Source organism: Kogia breviceps, chromosome X (assembly GCF_026419965.1).
Source record: "Kogia breviceps isolate mKogBre1 chromosome X, mKogBre1 haplotype 1, whole genome shotgun sequence".
Lineage (NCBI taxonomy): Eukaryota > Metazoa > Chordata > Mammalia > Artiodactyla > Physeteridae > Kogia > Kogia breviceps.
The window spans coordinates 119,790,107-119,808,658 of NC_081330.1; the positions used below are offsets into that span (position 1 = coordinate 119,790,107).

The 18,552-nt window shown below is 39.4% G+C and overlaps 1 protein-coding gene across 5 annotated transcripts in view; it reads left to right on the forward strand.

Moving 5' to 3' along the window:
- The window catches only part of SCML2 (Scm polycomb group protein like 2), a 76,446-nt gene that overhangs the window by 19,330 nt on the left and 38,564 nt on the right, over nt 1–18,552 (forward strand). For all 5 annotated transcript variants that reach the window (XM_059050833.2, XM_059050831.2, XM_059050832.2 and 2 more), the window contains 2 exons: nt 3,139–3,227; nt 14,364–14,607. In XM_059050833.2, the coding sequence (XP_058906816.1) occupies nt 3,139–3,227; nt 14,364–14,607 (333 nt within the window). The remainder of the gene's footprint in view (nt 1–3,138; nt 3,228–14,363; nt 14,608–18,552) is intronic.

The following is an 18,552-nucleotide window of genomic DNA, read 5'->3' on the forward strand; positions in this document are numbered from 1 at the left end:
AGCATGGCAGAAGGGTATGATTTTACATCGGGACTCCAGTTTCAGACTTGGGTATTTCATTACACCTATGTGGGGAGAAGTCATAGTGAGAGGGGTAGGAGTCAGTACCTAGAGATCTTTGAAAAGGAGGAGATGGATGGAACTCTTCAGCAAAGGTTTTTAATACAAAGCTCTCAATTTTGACCAAGTTTTTAAAAGATAAGAAGTGTGTGACACTAATTTTGTGCAAAAATTTTCTCTTTTAAAGAGTACCATGGTATTCTGTAGAATTTAAGGATTTAGTTTATTCTACATTCTGAGTGAAAGGTGGGTATTGGTTTTTGTTTCTTCTTTACAATGCTAAAAATGAAAATTCTCTATTATAAAGCACAGTGAGCAAATGGATTTTTTTGTCTCCTACTAGTGAAAAATTCTCTGAGAACCAAAAATGTAAGATAATAATAACTACTCTTTTAGCAATATCTTTTTATACTGTCCTTGCTGTAATTGTTACTTATTCCTAATTTGATGTAAAATATTTGAAAAAAACTAATCAGAGACATGTTATTCCAAGAAGATGGTTTAGGGTGTATGTGTTTTATGCTTTTCCCCTTTTCTTTCTTCATATCATTCACATTTTTTGTTGTTTATTTTTATAATATTTCTTAAATCATACAGAATTCTGTAAGAGACATAATATAAACTTGAGGCTTAGTGCTTCCCTGTTTGGATTTTATTTCTCTGTACAACATGATACTATGTGTTTGTGTTTTGTTTAAAGGAGACATAGCTATTGTGATTGTCAGCATTTCAAACACATAACCAAATTTATAATCATTCTTTTTTCAAATTACTTTTAGAGTTTATTAATTAAAAATATGAAATACATAGCAGTACATGGTGATTAGTGTGTATTTTGAGAGCACATAAAAAATACAATTTTTGCCAATTTGCTCATCAGGCGCTTTTGAATAGTTTCCATTTTAATATAACACAACTTATTTCATTTTCCTTTTTAAAAGGTTTATTTATTTAAACCTTAAAGGTTATTATTTAAAAGGGTTTTTTTGGGGTTTTTTTTGCTGCGTTGGGTCTTTGTTGCTGCGCACGGGCTTCCTCTAGTTGTGGCGAGTGGGGGTTACTCTTCGTTGTGATGCATGGGCTTCTCATTGCGGTGGCGTCTCTTGTTGTGGAGCACGGGCCCTAGGCACCCGGGCTTCAGTAGTTGCAGCACGCAGGCTCAGTAGTTGTGGCACATGGGCCCTAGAGTGCGTGGGCTCAGTAGTTCTGGCGCACGGGCTCTAGGGCGCACGGGCTTCCGTAGTTGTGGTGTGTGGGCTCAGTAGTTGTGGCACACAGGCTTAGTTGCTCCGTGACATGTGGGATCTTCCTGGACCAGGGATCGAACCCGTGTCCTCTGCATTGGCAGGCACATTCTTAGCCACTGCGCCACCAGGGAAGTCCCTAAAAGATTTTTTTAAAGTTTCAACATACATGGAGAAAAGTGTACAGCTGATAAATGAACACACTTGTATAACCAACACCTAAGTCAAGAAATAGAACATTGTCAGCATCCTAGAAGCCCCATTCTTGCTGATCCCCAGTCATATCCTCCTCCTTCCCAAAGGTAACTACTGTCCAGACTTCCTAATGTCATGGATTAGTTTTTTCTGTGTTTGAATTTTTAACATACACTTTGATCTTTTTTGACCTTTTAATCTATGTTTGACTTCAGGCAATTAAAGAATTAAGAAAAATGCTAAATTAAAAAAGATAATCATGGTACATCATGTAATAGGATAAGATGGGGGTTAAGAGAAAGGCATAAGGACCAGAGAATGTTTCTTATGCACTATTCTAACCACAGTGTGGAGAATCCATGCTGTGGATAACTATTTATTAGATATCACTAATAATACTGATTTATTTTAAGAGAGTGTGTAACAACCCTCCCCCATTTTTCCCTAGCAACAATTATTTTCCTAGTCAGATTAAGGGTGTTTTGGTACATGATTATTATAGGATGACTTTCTGTCTGAACTTCCTTGCGTATTTTATCCTATTGATGGACCCATTGCCAATGTGATTCATGTGCCTCCCTATCTTAATGCATGTATTCATAAGGGATGCATGCCAAGTTCTCACCAATTCTGGCATCAAGGGAGGCAAGTGTTGCATGTAACAGATTGTCCCCAGAAAATACTAAAATTAGCAGACCCCTGCTCCCCGCTGCACATGCCAGATGCTGTGATATTCACCATTAATTGATGAGATCTCTAGAGAAGACACCTGTTGAGTCTATTTTGATAGTATCTGATACAAGTTCTAAGATAAGATCATTTAGTGTGAGCAAAGATTACTAAAGTGAGAGCTGTCTTTTTTCCCAACATAATGTATGAAAAATTTCAAGCCTACAAAAAATGTGAAAGAATTTTACAGTGAACACCCACATACCCACTACCTAGGCTCTACCGGTTATCATTTTACTATACTTGCTTTATCAGTTATCTGTCCATCTGTCCTCCTGTCGATTCATCAGTCCATCATATTTTTAAATGCACTTCAGGATAAGTTGTTGACATCAGTACGTTTCTCCTAAATATGTTCGCATGCATATCATTAACTAGAGTTCACTGTTTATTTACAGGTTTTTTCCTTTTGAGGCGAAATTTACATATGGTGAAATGCACCATCATAAGTGTACATTTGCTGAGTTTGACAGAAAACTGTCTTTCGGAAAGGAAATAAGGCAGGGGCTCTGAGGAAAAAGAGGGACTGGAAGTCTTTTGCAGCCTTTTTACCCTGCGTTTGTGGTTGTTGATGGGGAATGGAAGCTCTCCTGGGCTCTGGCTTGGATTTCTCCTAGTATTATGGCCCATTCCCAACATATATGTGTATGTTGGTGAACCCTAGCTAGTGGCTTCTTTAAGTTGAGAATTTCTACCCCCACTGTAGCACTCTTGTGTAATAGTACAGTGGATACAGTAGCACTGATTGGAGGGTGCACCAGCTCCTATTGCCCATTTCCTGAGTTCCTCAATAAGAAAGTCATTCTCTGGAGGAGAATGGTAAATGAAATGTTTTTTATAAATACCAACTTGCTGTAATATCACAGGGAGGCTTTTAAAAAAATGATTTCTGCTTTATTTTATAAAATAGGGTACCAGATGAACACATCATCTTGGCCAATGTTCCTCTTGCGAACACTGAGTGGATCTGAAATGGCACCTGCAACATTCTTTAAGGAGGTGAGAAAGATATTATGAAAAACTTCCATTAACTGGGCTGTGGTTTTATTGTTTCAGTGGGTGCTTAAATGCTTTGTCTTCTCTGACTTGGAAAGCAAAAATGCTTTTTAAATTACTTGATTGACAAGTGTATTAGTCTGCTTGGGCTGCTGTAGCAAAGTACCACAGACTGGGTGGCTTAAATAAGTGAAATTTATTTTTTCACATTTCTGGAGTCAAGAAGTCCAAGATCAAAGTGTCATCAGGGTTGGTTTCTGGTGAGGCCTCTCTTCTCAGCTTATGGTCTTTTCACTCTGTCCTCACATGGCCTCTTCTGTGCATGTGTGGAAGAGAGGGATCTCTGGTTTCCCTTCCTCTAGAAAAGACACTAGTAGTCCTATGGGCTTAGGGCCCCACCATTAGGACCTCACTTAACCTTTATTACCTCCTTAAATGTCCTGTTTCTAAATATAGTCACATTGGGAGTTAGGGCTTCAAATTATGAATTTGGGGAAGATGTAACTCAGCCCATAACAGTGGCTTGAACAGAAATTTATTTTCTCACAGCTCTGGAGGCTAGAAGTTGAGATCAAGGTGTCCGCAGGCTTGGTTTCTTTTGAGGCCCCTCCCCTTGGTTTATAGATAGTCGTCTTCTGTTTGGGAGGAAAAGATACATGAGCTATGTATCTGCATCCTCATTTCCTCCCCTTATGAGGATATTAGTCATATTGGATAAGGGTCCACCATAATGGCCTTATTTTAACTTAATTATCTCTTTAAAGACCCTATCTCCAAATACAATCACATTATGAGGTACTGGGGTTAGGACTTAAACATAGGAATTTTGGTTGGGTGGGGGGTGAGACACAGAGACACAATTCAGCCCGTAACAGCAAGCCATAAAAAAGGCTCAGGTTTTTTTTTTTTTTTTTTTTTTTTTTTTTTTTTTTTTTTTGTGATACGCGGGCCTCCCACTGCCGTGGCCTCTCCCATCGCGGAGCACAGGCTCCGGACGCGCAGGCTCAGCGGCCATGGCTCACGGGCCCAGCCGCTCCGCGGCACATGGGATCCTCCCAGACCGGGGCACGAACCCGCGCCCCCTGCACCGGCAGGCGGACTCCCAACCACTGCGCCACCAGGGAAGCCCCAAAAGGCTCAGTTTTAATCATCCAGTAGTCAGAATGAATTAATACCTTCTTTCTTGACCTCAGATACAAAAAGAGGTACTCTACTGGAAGCAAATGTTTGTTATTATTTTTTATGTACCTTCAGAAGTGAACCTTCGCCTCAGTTTGCTATGTTAGTCGTCTCTGATATTGGAGAAAATGATGGGACAAAATAAGCACTTGAAAGTTACTTGGAGAGATTTGGTTGCAGAAGTAAAAGAATGTTATAAACAGTCATCAGAAAGAATTTGTTACAAGGAAATAACTTGTTATATAACAAAGAGGGAAAATTCCAAAAATAGTTTATGCTCTTGAGAAAATGTTGAAAGAGTACACTGTGTTAAGAAACAATGAGTGAAAGCCAAATTTTAGTTAAATTATGGGTCAAAATATTTCTTTCTCACTCTCTGTCCTCATTGTTTTCTCAGTCATTAAATTTTATTACAGCCTATCATATCAGGAATGGTAAACATTGATTGTAGGTTTTAAAAACTTTTCAAGAAGATTAAAGATATAAAGATGTGCAGTGTCAATTGACACGATTCCTGTATTGCAAAGAAAAAATCTTTGAGTATAGCTTTGAGCAGCATGAATGCTGTAAGTGGGCTTGCCCTACCAGCAAGGGGCACAGGTGAATGCAGTCCCTTTGGGCATTGTGTAAAGCATATGTGAGGATAGCTAACAGCAAAAGAGGTGTTTAGTAGTAGTCTTTTATTAAATACTTATTAGCTTAGGCTGTGGCTTTAGAAAAGCCACTGGATCTATTTTACTTATTAAGTTGCTTTATCAGCTAGTCACATGCCGCATGTCACATTATGTTTTTCATTTTTAAAATTATAAAAGTAATTCATCTTTGTGTGGGGGGAAAAATCATCAAACTATATATTTAACTAAAGTGAAAAATGAGTGTCCATTTATCCCATCCATTCCTCCATTCTACTGTTCTCTCCAAAATGTTCTTCTTGACCTTTATGTGTGCATTCACAAACATATATGGGCTTTTATTTCTTAAACATAAATTGGAATATATTTTGTGATTTAGTTTTCCCCCTAAAATATGGATTTTTTAAAATTTCCATTTCATTTCATATATATTTTAGGTGGTATTGTACTCTTCTGTGGTATGGATTACCATAAGTGATTTAACCTCTCCCTAAGGATTGATGTTTAGGTTGTCTCCATATTCTTGTTTAAATCATCTACAGTGGACATTCTTATAGAATGTTCTATAGTTCATATAGAAATTTTTCTATAAGTGTGAATGCCTACATTCTTAGAAGTAGAATTCCTTGTTCAAAGGGAATGTATGCTTTAAGTGTTGCAATATACTGTTAAATTGCACCTTAAAAGGGTGTTCCAAACTATGCTCCAGTATTAGTATATAGATATATTCATATTCCCACACCTTTACTAGCAATGAATATTATCTATCTTTTAAAATTCTGTGAGTCTTTTTTTGGAGGGGGGAATGGTAACGGTATCCCATTGTAATTTGCATTGAAGTGATTACCAGTGAAACTGAACTTTTAAAATGTGTTTAATTGGCCTTTTATTTTTCTGTGAATTGCCTGATTATATAGCCTTTGCCTTTTTTCTACTGGATTTCTTTTCTTACCCTTACTGATTTGTGGGGTGCTCTTTTCAGCCAAGCTTGGAACTTGGCCAGGAACCATCTTAAATCCTCACTCCTCCTTGACCCTGGCCTCTGGATAGCCAATTAATTAGGAAGGCCCACTACTTAGCTTGCTAATTATTTCTTTGTTGTGTCTCTTCTTTCTAACCTTAATACCACTGCCCTTTGTGCAGGTTTACCTCTTGCCGAGACTGTTCAACTAACCTTATAACTGCCTATAATTGTCACCCTTAAACACAACTGCTAGAAATATCTGATACAGAAGCCATATCACATCATTCCATACTTAAAACTCCTTTGAAGTTCCCATTTACATTCAGGATGAAGTATAAGTTCGTTAATATGGCCTTTAAGGTGCTCTGTGATCTGGTTTACAGTTGCCACTTCTTGCTTTGGATTTTATGTTCTAAATTGCTTATAATAGCCTGTCCATACCATATTCCTTTTTTTAGGCTGGTTATCTCTGGTTAATTCTTATTTTTATTTTAAGATTCATTTCAGGCATTAAATCCTACAGGATACCTTCCCTATTTTTGCCTCTGTGTTCTTATACTTCTGTAGCACCTTGTGCATATGTCAGTCTTTTTAAAAAATAAATATATTTATTTATTTTTGACTGTGTTGGGTCTTCATTGCTGCGCGCGGGCCTTTCTCTAGTTGCGTGGAACAGAGGCTACTCTTCATTGTGGTGCGCGGTCTTCTCCTGGCGGTGGCTTCTCTTGTTGCAGAGCACGGGCTCTAGGCGTGCGGGCTTCAGTAGTTGTGGCTCGCAGGCTCTAGAGCGCAGGCTCAGTAGTTGTGGTGCATGGGCTTAGTTGCTCCGTGGCATGTGGAGTCTTCCCGGACCAGGGCTCGAACCTGTGTCCCCTGCATTGGCAGGCGGATTCTTAACCACTGCACCACCAGGGAAGTCCCCCGTATGTCAGTCTTTGTGGTTATTGGATTATATTATTATTTTCACTGTCTCTTAGTTCCTAGACTATGAGTTCGTTATGAAAAGTTAACATGGCTTTGTATTTGCAGTGCCTATCATACGTCCTGGTACGTACTTGTTTGTTTGATGAATAAAGAAAGGATGGGGGAGTGCAGGAAGATGCATACATAGAGAGCGAGAAGATAGGTTTAGTTTTCGACATGTTGAAGTGCCTCTGGGAAGTTTGAGGAGGAATGACTACCACCAGACATTAGACATAAAGTATTTAGAACTTAGAAGTGAGGTTTGGCTTGGGTACGTGGATTCGGGAGTTTTTAGCTTAAATGGTAGGGATGGAAGCCTTGAGCATGAATGAGCTAGTCCAAAGAGAATATGTGGAAGGAGAAGTGTCAAGTTTAGAACCTTGAGAAATACCCACTCACCTTTATGATGTATAAGTACCCATATCAGGTACTTAGTAGAGGTCAGTTAAAAGGAAAGCTGATTGTTGACTATTTGGTAGATAGGAAGTTCATCAGTTACATTAGCAAGAACTGAAGACCAGCTGAAAAGTGTCCTCAGATAGAGTTAAATTTGTAATTGTGGGGGCAGAATATTGATAGAGTTCATTCTTGGTGGCCTCGATTTACTCTGAAATAGGAAACTGACAAAGGCTGGAGGGAAGGATTCATACATAGATTGAAAGTCTGCTATATTCCAACACCAAGGCAGAGAGCTTACTCTGTGGTTGGGGAGAAAGTCAGTTAACAAATAATGAATGTATAGTGAGGAAACATTATTGGTCTTAAGGCAAATAAATGATAAAGGTTTGGAATAGCTGCCATGTGGGATGGGAGAGGAATCGACCTAGGGACATATGACAGTATTTTGGAGGGTTCACCTGAGGATGAAGACTAAATATGTGTAGCACTGCATGTAATAAGCATGTGGGACGTTTCTCCAGCAGTGCTTGGCAACTGAGTATAAATAGATAAAGTGGATGGTGATACTGAACTAAGGTTTGGAGGTAACAGAACAAGGACAAGGGGATAAGTTGGTTTGGGGTGCTGAGAAGAAAGTGGTGATATGATGCTCTGTAACCTGAACGTGAACGGGTGTGATAGAATGTTAGAGTGTTTGGTCCTCTTCTCTTCTTTTTTTTTTTTTTAAAAAAAAAAAAAATTATTTATTTATTTGGCCGTGCCGGGTCCTAGTTGCAGCACGTGGGACTTTGTTGCTGCGTGCAGGATTTTTGTTATGGCATGCGGACTCTTAGTTGCGGCATGCATGTGGGATCTAGCTCCCTTACCAGGGATCGAACCTGGAACCCACACATTGGGAGCATGGAGTCTCAACCCCTGGACACTACCAGGGAAGTCCCCTCTTCTCTTCTTTATACAGTGGTTCTCAACAGGGGACGTTTTGGGTTATCACAGCTGTGTGTGTATGTGGGTGCTACTTATACCTAGTGAGTAAAGATCAGGGATGCTACTAAACATCCTACACTGCACAGAATAGCCCCTTCAACAGAATGTTCTGGTCCCAAATGACAGTAGTGTCATGTTCAAGAAACTCTGATCTGTATTAATTCCTTGGTGATCTCATCTAATTCCTGGCTTTAAATACAGTTTATATGCAGATGACTTTCAAATTTATATTTCTGCTCCAGACCTTTTGCTCCCAACTCAGACTTGTATATCCAGCTTACCTACTCAGTATCCCTACTTGGATGTCTAATAGACATGTCAAACTGCTTCACCTGCAGCCTTTCTCATATCAGGGAGTAGCAACTATCCTTCCATTTGCTTCTGCCAAAAACCTTGGTGATAATTTCTGTCATACACTACATCCAGTCCATATGGAAACCCTATTTGCTCTACCTTCAAAATATATTTGAAATCTAACCACTTCTTGCCGTCTCCGTTGCTATCAGGCTGGAACAAGCTGCCTTTATCTCTCATTTGGATTACTGTGGTAACCTCTTCATAGATCTCTTTATATATAACCTTACAGTCAGTAGTCAACACAGCAACCAGAGTATTCCGTTTAAAACAAAAGTGAGATTATATCACTCCTCTGCTCAAAACCACCCAGGGGGCTCCCTGTTTTACTCAGAGTAAAAGCCAGAGTTCTTATAGTGGCCTCCACAGTTCTACATGATACAACCCCTCACTATCTCTCTGACCTCGTTTCCTACTCCCCTTCCACTTGCATATTGCATTTTAGCCACACTCTGCTTGTATGTTCTTTGAATATTTCAGACACATCTACTGTTTTAGGGCCTCTTCCTCTAGATAACTGCATGGTTAATAGTCACCTCCTTCAGGCTTCTGTTCACATGTCACCTTCCAGATGAGGCTTGTCCTGATTACACTGTTTACAGTTGCACAACCCCTCCCCTACATTGCTCTCTGGATCTCCCTTTACTCTGCTCTTCTCTCTCCTTCTCTCTCTCTGTTTTTGCAAAGCACTTATCATTTATAACATAGAATATATTTTACTTATTATGTTCCTCATCTTTCTCTTTACTAGCATGTGAGCCCTGCAAGGGTGGGATTTTTATTTTGCTAGCTAATATATATCAAGAACCTTCAGTAGTGTCGGGTATTTAGTAGGCCCTCAGTAAATATTTGTAAATGAATAAATGAAGGTTCAAGGACTACAATTCTTGATGAGGTCAGAGAAGTAATTGATTAAAAGTAAGGAAGTAGAAATTAAGGATAGGAGTTTGTGATCAGAGGTAGACTCTAGGAATATAGCTGTAAACAAAGCTATAAAAAACTCCAGGCTTTATGGACCTTACCTTCTAGCTTGGTAAATTTATAGTAAACCATAATAAATACATGTGTATTATGTTTAATAGTTGTATATGCTAAGGAGAAGGGAGGGTGACATTTTAGATAGGTTGGCCAGGAAGGTCTTGCTGAGGAAGTTGCCATTTGAGTGAAGATGTGGAGAAAGGGAGAGAATGAACCTTGAGACTACAAGGGTAAAAATATTCCAAGCGGAAGGGTAATGTAGGTAATGCTGAGACCTGGCTTCAGTCAGTGGGATATGTGAAAAAGTAGCCTGTAAGGAGAACCATATTGTAGGTAAGCAAGGAGGGAGGTTAAAAGGCCATTCTTTGCTAGCCACCTTCTAGAACAGAATCATTTTCTTACAGTAAAAGAAAAGAGAATGATCCCTTGTTTATTTTAGCTGTTACTTTTGCACATTATATCTTTGTGTGTGTGTGTGTGTGTGTGTGTGTGTGTGTGTGTGTGTGTGTGTGGTACACAGGCCTCTCACTGCTGTGGCCTCTCCCGTTGCGGAGCACAGGCTCCGGACGCGCAGGCTCAGCGGCCATGGCTCATGGGCCCATCCGCTCCGCGGCATGTGGGATCTTCCCAGACCGGGGCACGAACCCGTGTCCCCCGCATTGGCAGGCGGACTCTCAACCACTGCGCCACCAGGGAAGCCCACAAAGTATATTCTTTAAAAACGTATTTAGGGCTCAAGCCCTGGTCTGGGAAGATCTCACATGCTGCTGAGCAACTAAGCCCGTGAGCCACCACTACTGAGCCTGTGTGCCTAGAGCCTGTGCTCTGCAATAAGAGAAGCCACCGGAATGAGAAGCCTGCACGCCACAATGAAGAGTAGCCCCTGCCCACCGCAACTAGAGAAAGACCGTGCACAGCAATGAAGACCCAATGCAGCGAAAAATAAATAAATAAATAAATAAATTTATTTTTTAAAAAGCAATACATATTTTTTTTTTTTTTTTTTTTTTTTTTTTTTTTTTGTGGTATGCGGGCCTCTCACTGCTGTGGCCTCTCCCGTTGCGGAGCACAGGCTCCGGACGCGCAGGCTCAGCGGCCATGGCTCACGGGCTTAGTTGCTCCGCGGCATGTGGGATCTTCCCGGACCAGGGCACGAACCCGTGACCCCTGCATCGGCAGGCGGATTCTCAACCACTGCGCCACCAGGGAAGCCCAAAGCAATACATTTTAAAGCAACTTTGTATCATTACCTTTTGTGGACAGCAGAGGGAACCATTTTGCCAGTTATCTAAATCTGGCAGGAGGTTGTTTTGAGATAAAGTCCTTTTGTTTACTGTGTTACTAAAACAGTAGTTCCTTTGATTTTTTTAAAATAAAAATTTGTTTTCTTCTAGAGCTTTATTAATTTTTTTTGTATGGCTGTACTTTTGTAAGGAAATTTAATAGAGTTTTCATGAAATTTAGAAGAATTAATAAACAGTATGAAAATCTTTAGAGAATAAATTGCATTTTGTCTGTAATCATTTTCTAGTTTTTGTTACTTGCCAGCCAATAGTGACATTGATAACATACTGTCATATTGGGATTTCTTTTTAGGTTATACATTTGAATCTTAAAATTCGTTGTTTCTCTTGTCATGACTGTCTTAAATCTGTTTTGTAGCAGAAAATGTATATTGCCATTTGATCTTAGTTTACTTTGCTATGGAAAGTCTTACTCTTACTCTGTTAAATTACAGTGTAAGGCCCTGTGATCCTTATATGTGTCTTGAATGTTTTTTGCACTCTGTGAATGTCTAGCACAAATATATCAACCTCCGTGGTTATACTTTGTAAAATCTGCCCCCCCTTCTTTCCATATGTAATAACTGATAAGGGACCTTTGGCCCTTTCATGAAGTGTCAGTATGTGACTCTGCTTCTTACTTACCAGCTATTTATCAAATACTTTGATCCTTGATCAATCTAACTTTTGCCCTGCTGACTTTCAGGGTGGTTTTTAAGAATCATATTAAGAATATGTAATTAAAAGGACTTTGAAGGCTAAGAATTAAGGAATTTTCAGATTGCAAGGCTAAAGGAAACAGAGAAAGCATGGGATGTTGAGATGGGTTTAAAGGAGGCTTTTTTTTTTTAACATCTTTATTGGAGTATAATTGCTGTACAGTAAAGGAGGCATTTTTAAAAGGAACCAATCTGGGCTTCCCTGGTGGCGCAGTGGTTGAGAATCCGCCTGCCGATGCAGGGGACACGGGTTCGTGCCCCGGTCTGGGAAGATCACACATCCAGCGGAGTGGCTGGGCCGCTGAGCCTGCGCGTCTGGAGCCTGTGCTCCGCAGTGGGAGAGGCCACAACAGTGAGAGGCCCGCGTACCACAAAAAAAAAAAAAAAAAAAAAAAGGAACCAATCTACCAGATAGGATTTTAAGATTATATCTTGGTGAAAGAGTTAGCTGGGAGCTCATTTACTGTTCTCCAGGTGATTCCTTGGTTCATTCATTTAAAAAATGCTTACTGTTGGGTACTGTGCTGGAAATAACAATATGTAGAAGATGTGGTACTTGGTTTTAAGAATCCCTTTGTCTCATAGAAGAGTGAGCACATTTTTTTTTTAAAGTTATTGGCCACACCCCACGGCATGTGGTATCTTAGCTGCCCAACCAGGGATTGAACCCACACCTCCTGCATTGGAAGGCAGAGTCTTAACCACTGGACCGCCGGGGAAGTCCCAGAGGAGTGAACACATTTTAACAATAGTTTCACAGTTGAAGGCAAGAGCTCCTCTTTGGTGGGCCTTGGAGTGGGCAGGCATTGGTCAGGGAAGCCTTAAAGAGACTAGGAGAATTGGGCTTTGAAGTGTGGATGAGTTGGAGTTGGTGCAGCAGATGATGGGGTGTAGGGTGTTCCACAAAGTTGGCTAGTTAAGTTTAAAATCTAGCTCTGATACTTATGATATAGTCTTAGGCCACTGTGCATCAGTTTTATCATCTGTAAAATGGGTATAATAACTGCACTGACTTCATAGGATTGTTGTGAGAATTAAATGAATATATGGAAAATATTTAAACTGTGCCTGGCATATACTAGACAATTGAAGGTTACCTTTTTTTAAATATATAATAAGCACTCCTTAAGGTTAACTTATTTATTTATTTATTTATGGCTGCGTTGGGTCTTCGTTGCTGGGTGTAAGCTTTCTCTAGTTGCGGTGAGCAGGGGCTACTCTTTGTTGCAGTGCATAGGCTTCTCACTGTGGTGGCTTCTCTTGTTGTAGCTCTCGGGCTCTAGAGCGCGGGCTTCAGTAGTTGTGGCGCGTGGGCCTAGTTGCTTCGTGGCATGTGGGATCTTCCCGGACCAGGGCTCGAACCCATGTCCCCTCCATTGGCAGGTGGATTCTTAACCACTGCACCACCAGGGAAGTCCCCTGAAAGTTTAACTTTCAATATCGTTGTTCTAAAGATCTAGGGGGTAGAATTGGCAGGTTGTGGTCTTTGATTGTGTTAGGGGGAAAGGATGCATCTAGGGTAGTGGTTCTCAGCCTTGGATCTGGGCAATTAAAACATGCCCTGGGCCCCACCTAGACTGATTTAATCAATAGCGCTGGCAATGTGGCTCCAGGTGATTCTAATGTTCAGTCAGGCTGAGAACCACAGGTCTAGGACCATTTCCAGGTTTCTGGCTTGGGTGATTGGATTGCTGATGGTGCCATTTACTAGGATAAAAAGCAAATTGAAAAAAAAAAGATGTTGCTTTTAACATAGCACTTGGTCTTTCTAAGAATCCCGTTAGCATTTGCATGCTTTAACTTTCTGTAACTAAGGAATACTTTTATTTTTTAAAAAACATTTATTTATTTGGCTGCATCAGGTCTTAGTTGTGGCACGTGGGATCTTTCATTGCGGCCTGCGGCCTCTTCCTTGTGGCTTGTGGGCTTGTCTCTAATTGTGGCACGTGGGCTGTAGAGCAGGGCAGGCCTCGCGGCATGTGGGGTCTTAGTGCCCTGACCAGAGATCGAACCCGTGTCCCTTGCATTGGAAGGTGGATTCTTAACCACTGGACCACCTGGGAAGTCATTAAGGAATACTTTTAAATATTTGTTTCTGGATTGCATATCATAAATGACCCCAGACTTGTGTGACTTTCATGTTCTTGTATCTGCATTTTATACTTTGAGGTTTTTTTTTAGATATTATCTGCTGCTATTCCTTCTCTTTGGACTTACTATCTTTCAAAATACCCTATAATTTATATATTTTTAGGTTTGTTTGACTCTCTCTTTTAAAATTTCTTGTTATTGCTTCCTCCCCTTCACCTTGTCTGGCTCCTCTACCCCTGCTACCACCACTACTAGAATATAAGCTCCACCAGAACAGGGATCTTGATATTTTTGTTCACTTATGAATGCTAAATTCCTGGTACATAGTATATAATACATACTTCTTGAGTGAATGAATGAATGAATTACTATCAGGCTGGTTTTGTTTTTTTCTAGGTTCTTGGCTCTGCTCCAGAGTAAGTGAGATATTGTAGAGCAGAGTTTCAGAGGAATCCGTGAGAACTGTTTCTTCCTGTATTTAATTGATAAACATGAAGCTTAATTTTTGGTTGCTAAAGGTTGTAAGAATACAGTCGAGCAAATGCTTCTTAATACATTTTAACACTGAAAACTTTTTTTTAATGTTTTGGTAGGAACCACCAAAGCCACCTCTAAATAATTTTAAAGTGGGAATGAAACTTGAAGCTATAGACAAAAAGAACCCTTATCTGATCTGCCCTGCAACTATTGGAAATGTTAAAGGAGATGAAGTTTATATCACATTCGATGGCTGGAGTGGGGCTTTTGATTATTGGTGCAAGTATGATTGTCGAGATATTTTCCCAGTTGGGTGGTGTCGCCTGACAGGAGATGTATTACAACCACCAGGAACTCATGGTAAGATAATAACTAACTAATACATGTTCTTTTATTTTCTTGAAGTTAGATCTAACTGCTCTTGGCATTGAGGGTAGGAGTTCATGTCCAACTGAGGAGCAGCAGGCAGAACAGCGAGCGTACTGTCCAGGTTAGAGAACTGGAGGTAAAAGTTTACAATTAGAATTTTTGAGGGCCAACACAACATCATGGTCTGAATTGACAGTCCACACTGGGGAATATGGACAAAGCTACAAGTCACACTTAGACTATTGAAGCCTTGCTGCTAGAAACATTTGGGGATGCTCAGGTACCTTTACAGTTGATATTGTATTTAAAATTACACATGCATTCCATTGTTTGTATCTTGAAGATAGTTTTTTAAAGGTTGGGCATAACAAGTGTTATATACATGTTTTACATGATTTTGGTTGTTTTTTTCAAGTTAAATTGATACTTTGATAGTGTTAAGTAAAATCTACATGTCCGTAAAAATTTTTGACTGTGGAAGCTATCGTAGATTAGTATGTTATTTCCGTCATGTGTTTATCAGTTGTAATGCTGCAGTTTCCTAAGTTGAATATAGTGTCATCTAGTCTAGATATTTTCTTTCAAAGAAAAGTCGTCAAAATATTGAAGCTCCTTGGTTGACTCTTCCAAGGACGTAGACATGCCTAACACCTGGCCTTCTGTGATGGAATAACTGCTGAGATTTAAGTGGAGTCTAAGCACAGAACCCAATCATTTGGCCTAAGTTAATTTAGTAAACTTATAAGTGGAATCAAATGTAAACATACTTAAAATTTACCCCACTAAATTTATTTATTTATACCAGAAAAAAAAGATGTGTGTAGCAAATGAGTAGGTAGTGTGGTGGAGGAGGGCAGTGGCTAGGTATGAGCACATAGCCGTATTATTCTTGTAACTGCTATTAGAATCTTCTGTAATTTGGAACTTTAACACATCCCATTATACTACAATACTACATATCATGATGATCTTTTTGTTAGGTACCTCTTTGGTTCCCTGCTGCCATAATTTTAGGAAAGAGAACATGTTAATGGTTGATTTTTGTAAAATTTAGTGTGATACAGATTTACGTACATGTGATACTAAAATAAGGCATGGGAATTCCCTCGCAGTCCAGTGGTTAGGACTCCATGTTTCCACAGCAGGGGGCACGGGTTCAATCCCTGGTCGGGGAACTAAGATCCCACAAGCCCTGTGGTGTGGCCAATAAATAAATAAATAAATTAAGGCATAGTCTCTGCCCTCAAGAAGTTTACCTTCTAGTGGGAGAGGGATGAATGGAAGGATAGACTTAAAAAAATACAATACAGAATTAGCAGAGTAAAACTAGAGATGTATGCTAGATATGAAGGTGCCCAAAAGACATCCGGTCTGTTTAGGCTGGCGCAAAGGTGGTTGGGTAAAGGAAAGCTTCACAAAAAGACACATGATGTGAGTATTAAGAGAGGAGAAGGAGTTTGCCAGGCAGAATGGAGATAAAGGTAGGGTGGACACATCACAAAGGTGTGAAATTGCACAGTGTGTTCTGAAAACTGGTGAGTTCAATTTGGGACATGGTAACTTTGGAATGTGTAGCCCAGAATGATATTGTCCTTCAGTATCTGGTCTCCCTATTTTTTTTCCTTAGTAACGCAGTTTGGCTGCCTAACATAGAGACTAGATTTCCAGCCTTTTTAGCAGTTAGTTATGGCTGTGAGACTTAAGTCCTTGTCAGTGCAATAAAAGTACAGGTAGTGTGTTACAGAGAAGTGAATGTACCATTCTCTCTTCCTTCCTCTTGCTTCTGTCCTGCTGCTAGGAATGTGGTTGTTTTGGATGGAGCTCTATCTTGGATTATGAAATGGGGACTGTATTCTAGGCATTTCGAAGTGGAAAGCAGAAAGGAGCCAAGAGTCCCTGAGAACTTTGCGGAGCAGAATTTTTATACTAGCCTATTCCAGACTATTATTTGAGAGAAATAAATTTCTGTGTTATATAAACCACTGTTTTAGGCTTTTCTGTTACTGTTAGCTGAATTTAATCCTAACTAATTCAGGGTAATTTAGGACATCTAGGTAGACATGTACATTGGATGGATGTACATGCATGTATGAAGCCTAAAAGAGTTAGGTCTTGGTTGACAATGCAGGTTTGAGAATCATCACGTTCATTCAAATAAATACGCTTTGTGTCAGGTGGGATTATAGGTGCTGGTGGGGGAGTTGGTGTGGAGGTGGGCAGCTTACACATCCTGTTGATAGCAGTGAGTGGTGGAAGTTTTGGGTGTGATTTTATTTATACAGGTGTTAACAGGTGGAGGTAGATGAGGATCAACCACAGAACCTTGTGGGTCAACATTTAAAACAATAATTCTCACACTGGAATCACCTGGGAGAGCTTGTTAAGAGGCTGATATCCTGATGCTTATGTCTAGGGGTTCTGAATCAGTAGGTCTGGAGTGGGGCTCAGGTGTTTCCATTGTACATGGTTTGAAGCCCAGACTTTGAGAAACACAAGAGTAAGAGAGGGGTAGACGATAGAATTCAATTTAGGACACTGAGAAAAAGTATATAAATGTAGGAAAAGCACTAGGTTGATTCCCCTAACAACAGGAGAGGAAAGATTTTAAGCAAATAAGTATTCAACACTATCAAATGCAGCATAAAACTCAAGAGAGAGAGCTCATTAGTGGTCTTAAATAAGTAAAAGCGTGGTTGCTAGACTTCTCTGAAAAACCAGATTTAGAAAGTTGAGGAGTAAACAGGAGATGCAAAGTGTTTTTAAAAATGTGACTTCAATACTTTCTGAAATATGCCTCCTCTGTCCTTTACCCCACTAGACAGTTCACCAGTTAATGTGAAATTTAGAACCTTTACCTCAATTTATATTCCTTTACCCTCTACCATTTATAGTTGTCTTAAATATTTCCTCTATATTCATTGAGAGTGGCATTATACAGTGTGATAATTTTGGCTTCAATCATAAAACATAATTTAGAAAACTCAAGAAGAGAAGGAAAGTCTATTGTATTTGTGCACAGTTTTGCCCTTTCAGTTGTTTGTTCTTCTTTCCTGATTTTCAAAGATTGCTTCTTTTATCATTTTTTTTTTTTTTCTGTTTAGAGAACTTCTTTTAGTCATTCTTTTAGGGTATGTTGGCTGGCAACAAATTTTTAGTTTTCCTTCATTTAAGAATGTCTTTATTTCCCCTTCATTCTTGAAAGGTGGTTGCTGGATAGAGAATTCCAGGCTGGCAGTTGTTTCCTTTCAGCACTTTAAAAATGTTGTGCAACTTCCTTCTGGCTTCCGTGGTTTCTGATGAGAAGTTTGCTTTTATTCAAATTGTTTTTCCCCTATAGGTTCCATTATGATTATGGGTCTGTTTTTCCTTGTAGTTCTTCTAGTGTTTACATTATTCTCTACCTGTTTTCTGGCTCCATTATCAGGTGAGTACAAATTTGAATTGTCTCATAACTTTCTGGTCCATTGAACCCTCTGTAGTAATCCTTTTTATGTTTGTTTTGTTTTTTTAGCTTAAAGTCTGCTTTTATCTTGTATTAATGTAGCTATACCAGCTTTTTGTTGTTGTTGTTATACCAGTTTTTATTTGCTTGGTGGTCTTTTTCTCTCTCTTTCTCTTTCTAATGTTCAGCCTTAATCTATCCTGATCTAAAGAGATGCATTTCTTGCAAATAGTCGGATTTTTTTTTTTTTGCCAGTCAGCCAGTCTGACTGGAGCTTTTAATCTATTTATATTTATTATAATCACAGATATATCGGGTTTTCAGTATGTCATCTTATTTTGTGCTTTTTATTTGTCTTGCCTTTTTCTATGTTTTATTTTCCTTTATTAGATTATTTTTTCTTATTCCATTTGTTCCCATCTTGTTTGGAAGTTATACACTATATTTTCTGTTCTTTTAACACTCTAGGAATTTTAACATGCTTTCTTCAGGGA